Consider the following 9,168-nt stretch of genomic DNA (forward strand, 5'->3'; position numbering starts at 1 on the left):
AAAACCAAACCTGCCATATTCGTGTAAGTCCATGTTCTAATTTCTTTTTCACGTAGCCACGGTCAAAATTAGTTTCTTCAGTACCCATCATATTGTTTCCTTCTGAAAATAAAAGGTGTTACATGTTTTTATGTTTATTCAAAAATGCTTTTGTTTTCCAAATAATTTTAGTTTGGACTCTCATATTGCGAAACTATGTAAAATAAAGAAAGTAAGTTCAGTATATATACAGTGATATGTAGGTTACATTTTCTGAAAAAAGGGAATAATTTTATTAGTTTTACTAGCATTATATGAAACAAAATTTATAAATCAATACTAAAATGGTATTATATATTTAGACAGAAATTACCTAATGACTAAGTATAATAAAGCTAGTTTAAAATTCACTGCAAAGTTCTCTGAAAGATACGTTCTAATACAATGTTGGCTTTAGTAGCTTCAAACTACGTATCTAATGTTTGTGAACCAAAGCTGGTTTAAACCTACAGATTTCTAAGGTGAGTATGCTTCCAAAAGCCACAAATAACTTCTAAAAATATCAACCACATGGAAAAAGTGATTTCTGTCAGAAGGAAAAAAAATGAAAGAATGTTAATTCATCACAACAAATAATGAATGTGAAGAAGAGACACAAGGTCTTTTCTACTGCACGTGGCAAAGGCTCATCTATAATTTTTGCTTAGTTTGTTTTCTTCCTCTTCTACTGTGGTATAAAAGAGGATTTCTAAGCCAGAGGAATGGACACACACCCTAGAAAAATTAACTTATATTCATACAAGAATCTGTATATGAATGGTTCATAATATTTTTATTTATAACAGCCCAAAACTGAAAACAACCCAAATGCCCTTCAATGGGTGAATGGTTAAACAAAGTATATTATATCATGGAACCATGGAGCACAACTCAGCAACGAAAATAACTACTGATATACCAAACAACTAGGATGGATCTCAAGGCACTGTTGTTGTTAGGTAAGGTCAGGTCGTCTCCAACTCATAGTGACCTTATGCATACATAGCACAACAAAACACTGCCCAGTCCCACGCCAGCTCCACGATCCTTGCTATACTTGAGCCAACTGCCGCAGCCACTGTGTCAATCCATCTCGCAAGGGCCTTCCCCTCTTTCCTCAACCCTCCACCATACCAAGCATGACATCCATCTCCAGAGAATGGTCCCTTCTGATAACATGACCAGAGTAGGTGAGATGAAGTCTGGCCATTCTCGCTTCCAAGGAGCAATCTGGCTGCACTTCCTACAGGACAGATTTGTTAGTTCTTTTAGTAGTCCATGGTACTTTCAGCATTCTTCACCAGCACCACATCTCAAAAGTATCAACTCTTCTTCAGTCTTCCTTATTCATTGCCCAGCTCTCATATGCATATGTGACAACTGAAAATACCATGTGTTGTGTCAGGCGCACCTTAGTCCTCAAGGAGACATCTTCAGCACTTGTAAGAGGTCCTTTGCAGACATTTTGCCCAGTGCGTCATCTGGGAGCTCTGGTGGCATAGTGCCTCAGGTATTTGACTACTAACCAGAAGGCCACTTCTCGGAATGAAGGTTGTACAACCTACTTCTATAGTGATACTGCCTCAGAAACCCAAAGAGGGGTCGTTATGGGTCAGATACGACTCTACAGCAATGGGTTTGGTTTGGTTTTATATGTCATCTGATGTCCTGACTGCTGCTTCCATTAGTGTCAATTGTAGAATCAAGTAATGTGAAGTCTTTGATTACTACAATCTTTTCTCCATTTATCATGAAGCTGCTTATAGGTCCAGTTGTGAGGATTTTTGTTTTCTTTATATTGAGATCTAATCCATACTGCAGACTATATTCTTCAATCTTCATCAGTAAGTGCTTCAAGTCATCCTCACTTTCAGCAAGCAAAGTTGTGTTGTGAGCAGGTTGTTAGTGATTCTTCCTCCAATCCTGATGCCACATTCTTCTTCATATAGTCCAGCTTCTTAGATTATTTGCTCAGCATATAGATTGAATATGTATGGTGAAAAGATACATATGGTGAAAGAATACAACCCTGATAAACTCCTTTCTTGATTTTAAACCATGCAGTGTGTCCCCTTGTTCTGCTCAAACAATAGCCTCCTTGTCTATGTACAGGTTCCTCATGAGTGCAATTAAGTGTTCTGGAATTCCTATTTTTCTCAATGTTACCCACAATTTGTTATGAGCCATACAACAGAATATTTTGCATAGTCGATAAATAAAACATAAGTAAACATCTTTCTGGTATCCTTTGCTTTCAGCCAAGATCCACCTGACATCAGCAATGATATCCCTCGTTCTACGTCCTCTTCTGAATCCAGCTTGCATTTCTGGAAGTTCTCTGTCAATATACTGCTACAACCATTTTTGAATTATTTTCAGCAAGATTTTACTTGCATGTTATATTAATGATGTTGTTTGATAATTTCCACATTTTGTAGGATCGTCTTTCTTTGGAATGGGAACAAATATGGATCTCTTACAGTCAGTTGACCAGATAGCTGTCTTCCAAATTGCTTGGCATAGATGAGTGAGTGCATCCAGTGCAGTATCTGTTGAAACATCTCAACAGGTATCCCATCAATTGCTGGAGCCTTGTTTTTTGACAATTCCTTCAGGGTAGCTTCAACTTCTTCTTTCAATACCATTGGTTCTTGATCATATCCACCTCCTGAAATGGATGAAAAACGACCAGTTATTTTTGGTACAGTGACTCTGTGTATTCCCTCCATCTTTTTTTGATGCTTCCTGCATCATTCAGTATTTTGCCCATAGACTCTTTCAATATTGCAACTCGAAGCTTAAATGTTTTCCTCAGTTCTTTCAGCTTGAGAAATGCCTAGTCTGTTCTTCCCTTTTGGTTTTATAACTCCAGGTCTTCACACATTTCATTATACTAATTGGCTCTGTTTGCTCAAGCTGCTCTTTGAAATCTTCTGTTCAGCTCTTTTATCTTGTCATTTCTTCCATTTGCCTTAGGTACTACTCTCTGCTCAAGGGCAAGTTTCAGAGTCTCTTCTGACATCCATTTTCTTTCTTTCTTGTCTTTTTAATGACCTCTTGCTTTCTTCATGATGATGTTCTTAATGTCATCCCACAATTCTTCTGGTTTTCAGTCACTGGTGTTCAGTGCATCAAATCTATTCTTTAGATGATCTCTAAATTCAGGAAGGTTATATTTAAGGTCATATTTTGGCTCTCATGGACTTGTTTTAATTATCTTCACCTTCAAGTTGAACTTAGATATGAGCAGTTGATGGTCTGTTCCACAATCAGCTCCTGCCTTGTTTTGGCTAAAGATACTGAGCTTCTCCATCGCCTCTTGCCACAGATGTAGTCAATCTGATTCCTAAGTACCCCATTTGGCGAGGTCCATGTGTATAGCCATCGTTTGTGTTGTTGAAAAAGGTATTTGCGATGAATAAGGAGCTGGTCTTGCAAAATTCTATCATGCAATCTCCATATTATTTCTGTCACCAAGACCAAATTTTCTAACTACTGGTGATTTTTCATTTCCAACTTTTGTATCCCAGTCACCAATGATAATTAATACATCCTGATTGCATGTTCGGTCTATTTCAGACTGCAGAAGTTGATAAAAATCTTCAATTTCCTCATCTTTGGCTTGGTGGCTGGTGCATAAACTTGAATAGTAGTAGTATTAACTGGTCTTCCTTGTAGGCATATGGGTATTATCCTATCACTTATACTACTGTACTTCAGGACAGATATTGAAACATCCTTTGTGATGATGAATGCCACGTCATTCCTTTTCAAATTGTCATTCCCAGCATAGTAGATCATATGTTTGTCTGATTCAAAATGGCCAAAACTGGTCCAGTTCAGCTCACTAATGCCTAGGATATCAATCTTCGTGCATTCTATTTCATTTTTGACAACTTCCAATTTTCCTAAATTCATACTCTGTACATTCCATGTTCTGATTATTTACAGACATTTACAGCTGTTTCTCCTCAAGCTGAGTCGTACCATGTCAACAAGTGGAGGTCTCAAAAGCTTTACTTTATCCATATCATTAAGGTTGGTTCTACTCTGAGGACACAGCTATTCCCCAGTCGTATTTTGAGTGCCTTCCGACCTAAGGGGCTTGTTTTCCTGCATTGTATCAGACAATGTTTCTGGGCTATTCGTAAAGTGTTTCTCTGCTATTTATAAAGTTTTCCCTGGCCAATTCTTTGAACAGTGGATGGCCTCTTTCTTCCTCCTACTCTGTCTCAGTCTGTAAACTGCGTTGAAACCTGTGCACTATGTGCAACCCTGCTGGCGTTTGAAACATCAGTGGCACATCCTCAAGCCTCACAGCAACACGCAAGCCACAACAGTACAACAAACTGACAGACAAATTTGTCTTCCCCTCAAGGCATTATTCTGAGTGAAAAAAACCCAACCCCAAAGGTTCCATGCACAGTATGATTCCAGTTACATAACATGCTCAAAGTGACAAAATTATAGTGATGGATCAGTGGTTGCCAGGAGTTAGGGTTGGGGGAAGGGTGTGACTACTAAGGAGTAACACAAAAGAGTGTTACTTTGTGATGATGCAACAGTCTTGGGTGCTAATTGTTACATGAATCTATACATGAGAAAAGCTTTCACAGAACTACACACACATACATAAGTGCAAATAATAGCAGAGTTTCCATGTACTCTATATGTAACATCTTACGTAACTACTGGAGAAGGTCAAAACCAATGAATTGGTACTAATATACTGTTATGAACCTAAATACAGACCTTACCTGGATTTTACTATTTTTTTTTTAATAAAAACTAGTAAACTCCAAATAAGATCTGTATTTAAGTTCCTAACATTATATTAGTATCAATTCATTGGTTTTGACCTTGTTCAGTGGTTGTGTAAGATGTTACATATAGAGTACATGGAAACTCTGCTATTATTTCCAACTTCTTATGCATCTTGGAACTATTTCAAAATTAAAAATTCCAAATTAAAAACAGTCTCTGATTGCAAAGCCCATGCTCCCTGAATCACAAAGGACAGTAGTTGTCCAGAGGTGAGAACATAGGAGTGGGATAAAAAACATCTGGCCTGGAATCCTGGCTCAGAACCCATATAAATCCATATAAAATCAGAATGGGCAGCTAACCAGTCAGAGATAACTTTCTCCTTAATAACACAAACAGCCATGACATGGTAAAGACAGAGAAAAGTTACACCCAGCTAACCAGGACATTCTGAAGCTAAGCTAACCTGAAACCAAAAACCAAACCCACTGCCATTAGTCAATTCTGATGCAGAGACCCTTAGAACAGAGTAGAACTGTCCCATAGGGTTTCTGAGGCTGTAAAACTTTATGGAAGCAGACTGACTCATCTTTCTCCCATGAAGCGACTAGTGGGTTCAAACAGAAGACCTTTTGGTTAGCAGCCTAATTCTTTAAACAGTGTGCCACCAGAGTTCCTTGCTAACTTGAAAGTGGAGTATCAGTCACCTGAGAAAGGCTTATGCCTTTAAGACAACATTCAACAGAACTCAATAAAGGAAAAGCTATGCATTTGTAAGAGAGTTATACTTGAGCCATGTGTTTGTTTTGTTTTTTACCTTATTGTTTCAAGGAACCTCATAGTGACCCTATGTGACAGAGTAGAACTGCCCCATAGGATTTCCAGGGCTGTAAATCTTTACAGAAGCTGACTGCCTCAACTTTCTCCCATGTAGTAGCTGGTGGGTTCAAACCATCAGTCTTTTGGTTAACAACCAAATGTTTTAACCACTGCACCACAAGAGTCAGAATTGATTCGACGACAGTGGGTTTAATTTTTGGTTTTAAGGAGTAAACAGAGGCCTAAAAAGATAAAGGAACTCCTTCAAGTTCTCACTTTTGGTAAATGGCAGTCACATCTTGAAGGTAGGTCTCTCGATTGCAAAGCCCATGCTCCCTGAATTACAAAGGACAGTAGTTGTCCAGGGGTGAGAACCTAGGAGTGGGGTACAAACCAACCATCTGGCCTGGAATCCTGGCTCAGAACCCATTCCTTCTTCCATTTCCTCCCCTGCTTTCTCTCTCCTCCACGCCCCAAATATATTTTTAAAAGGATGAAAATCCTTCAAGAGGATATTCCACTCTTAATTTTTCACTATCTATGTTTGTGAGTTTCTTATAATCAAAACAAGAATAAACTTATTTCTTCTAAACTACCAAAATGTGATCTTTATCAAACAATAATAGTTTGGTGTTCCCTCCACCCACCTACCCACAGAAACCAATTACTCCAGAATTTAAAAGTTACTTAAAAGATCTGACTGAATAATTATAATTAATTGTATGTGATTTTAAAAAAGGGCAGTACAATTTATTTTTGCCTATAGTAAGCAAAGTGCTGATAAAATCATTTATTATAAAAGTATTTTAAATATTTAATCTTAGGTATTGTTCAAGGATAATCACTTGAAATCAATATTATCTAAATGAAGCAATTTACATAAAATGTCCAGTTAATAAAATAATTTCTCAAAGACTTGAGCATTATTATTTTGCTGACTACAGCAGTCATTTAAAGTTGTATTTTCCATTCAAAATGGTGTTTTTAAAATACCATCATTTTTTATGAAATTTGATGTCTCACCATATATTCAGGAAGAAAAATACCAATGTAACCATTAATTTTTAAGATCTAGTTTCATTAATATAACTTGATCACTAGCAAATTAATTTTTTACTAGTGAACACTTAGCATTAATTTTACAGTAAATTTGGATCACTGTTTTACCTAGTTTATAACTAAATCTTTAAAATAAATAAAACAGAGCTTTCCCAATAATTCAGTCCTAAAACCAATAGGATGATAGTTCTGAAAACTGGTACCATCTTCCACTTAAAAAAAAAAGGCTTTAGTACAATTAATCTCTAAAAGTAATGGGGCCTTTACAGTATGTGAATCACTCTTTTCAGTGAACATTTAATCTATGGTCATTATAGTCCATGAAATCCTTAAGTCTTTTTCTTTTCCTTACTCAAGGTATGTGGCATTTTTATATTTCAATTTTTACAATAAAATAAAATAATTTCCTACCAGAAGCTGAAGTAGTATCCTCATTGTCATGCTTTTCATGCCATTCCATAGTCCTGTAATAGCTAAGCATAACTTCCCATAATGCTTTGCAGAGGTCAGCAAGGCACGGAATATAGCTGTCTGGTGTGACATGCTAAGTAAAATAAGAAAAGCCAACTTTTAAATTATTACATTTAACACATAAAGTTAATTAAAATGAAATACAGATGATTCTCATGTGGATCCCATATTTGAAAATTCTATTCACTAAAAATATTCTGATGCTTCCCAGTCATTCACAGATGTGCAGAGCAACAGAAAAATTCCTACTTGAAGTACAACACGATTTCAGTATTCCAAGGAGCTTTATAGAACATAACTAACACAAATAAGAAGAACTGATGGTATTATATTATTAATGTATTTAAATTCATTCAAAAATTAAGAATTTTTTTTCCACTGACATATGTAAAGACGAAATGTATTGGTAACAATCCTTTTTTCAAGTAACTCATTTCAACATGTCTTTTTGGTAATCATTAGGAATATCAATCCACATTCTATAAATCAAATTATATTCACAAAATTAAAAAGTCAATAAAATTACTGAATTGGCATGTGTTCTCACAAACAGCAATGTAAACTTAGTCAAACTATTTTCTTAACTATTTTTTTAACTTTTAATTTATTTTGCTGTTGTTGGGAATGTACACAGCAAAACATGTACCAATTTAACAGTTTCTACATGTACAACTCAGTGACACTGATTACATTCTTTGAGTTGTACAACCATTCTTAACCTCCTTTTCTGAGTTGTTCCTTCCTCTTTAACATAAACTCACTGCCCCCTAAGGTCCCACGGTCATCTTTTCAGTTGTATTCATTAATCTGATTCCATACAGATAGTTCCTAAAAAAAGGCATAATGCTCAAGGAAGACATTTTTCACTAGTTAGGCTAAACTATTGTGCAAACACATTTTTTCCAAAATATGCTTCTAAATGTGCAAGAACAGCTTATCATCATTCTTGGACCCAAGTCACAGCTTGCAAAAAAGGAGGTTGGTTTTATAATTCAATTATTTCATTTGAGTAAATTAAGCAAACACCTTTCACAATCCCTGCATTCCTTAAATTATATGGAGATAGACATTTGTATCTGACGATATCATTCTTAAATAATCTTTTACATAAATATGGCTGTGGAACAATAAGTGGTCCCAAATTTTCTCTCTGATGGATATGCATTCCCTCTATCCTTTGGAAAAAACTGTGAGTTTATCACACTCCTATTTTCTCTGCTCTATATTGCATGCTAGGAGCTCTGGTACCATAGTGCCTAAGGCACTTGACTGCTAACCAGAAGGTTGGCGATTCAAACCCACCAGCCACTCCTCGGAAGGAAGGTCGGGCAACCTACTTCCACAGTGATACTGCCTCGGACACCCAAGGAGGTGTCGCTATGAGTTGGATCCAACTCAACAGCACATAACAACAAACAACAACATATTGCATGCTGCTCATTTGTTCAGACATAGTATTTGCCCCACACTTCGAGAGTTCTAGCATTTCTTCAGTTTATGATCAATCCACCACAACTAATCATGCTGTTATAATACAAAGGCTAAGAGTCTTGTCAAGGTAAACAGCCAGTAGAAATAAACTACAGCAAGTATAGCTACTGTGTGGTTGACGCCCAGGATATTACAGCTGGTAAAAGTACTCTTTTTGCAAAAAGCTTGTTCTCCTTATAATAGTTTCTTCTCCTAAACTCCTCATTTACAACACTCATTTCACGATTAATAAAAATAGTAACTTGTAAGACTTACTACCCTCTCATGTAAGCATGTCAAATCTCTGAAACTAAACTGGGAGGTGATAAAATATAGAGGTTAAGCCTTACAGTCAGGCTGCCCAAGTGAGGTTTGTACCAAGAATGCTGAAAGATTCAATCTTACTAAATCTACTAGTATAACTCACCATAGTAATAAGTTTAAGGAGATAACTATCTCTATGTTGTTGTTGTTATGTGCCGTTGAGTCAAACCCGACTCATAGTGACCCCTCCTTGGGTTTCCAAGGCAGTATCACTACGGAAGTAGGATTGCCCAACCTTCCTTC

At 36.6% G+C, this 9,168-nt stretch overlaps 1 protein-coding gene across 1 annotated transcript in view; it reads right to left on the reverse strand.

Moving 5' to 3' along the window:
- Positions 1 to 9,168, reverse strand: part of VPS50 (VPS50 subunit of EARP/GARPII complex) — a 154,572-nt gene that overhangs the window by 90,861 nt on the left and 54,543 nt on the right. The window contains 2 exon segments of the mRNA XM_007939810.2: positions 11 to 102; positions 7,072 to 7,204. Of these exon segments, the coding sequence (XP_007938001.2) occupies positions 11 to 102; positions 7,072 to 7,204 (225 nt within the window).

This window comes from Orycteropus afer, unplaced genomic scaffold (assembly GCF_000298275.1).
Source record: "Orycteropus afer afer isolate SDZICR_OR568_19922 unplaced genomic scaffold, OryAfe1.0 scaffold00063, whole genome shotgun sequence".
Classification (NCBI taxonomy): domain Eukaryota; kingdom Metazoa; phylum Chordata; class Mammalia; order Tubulidentata; family Orycteropodidae; genus Orycteropus; species Orycteropus afer.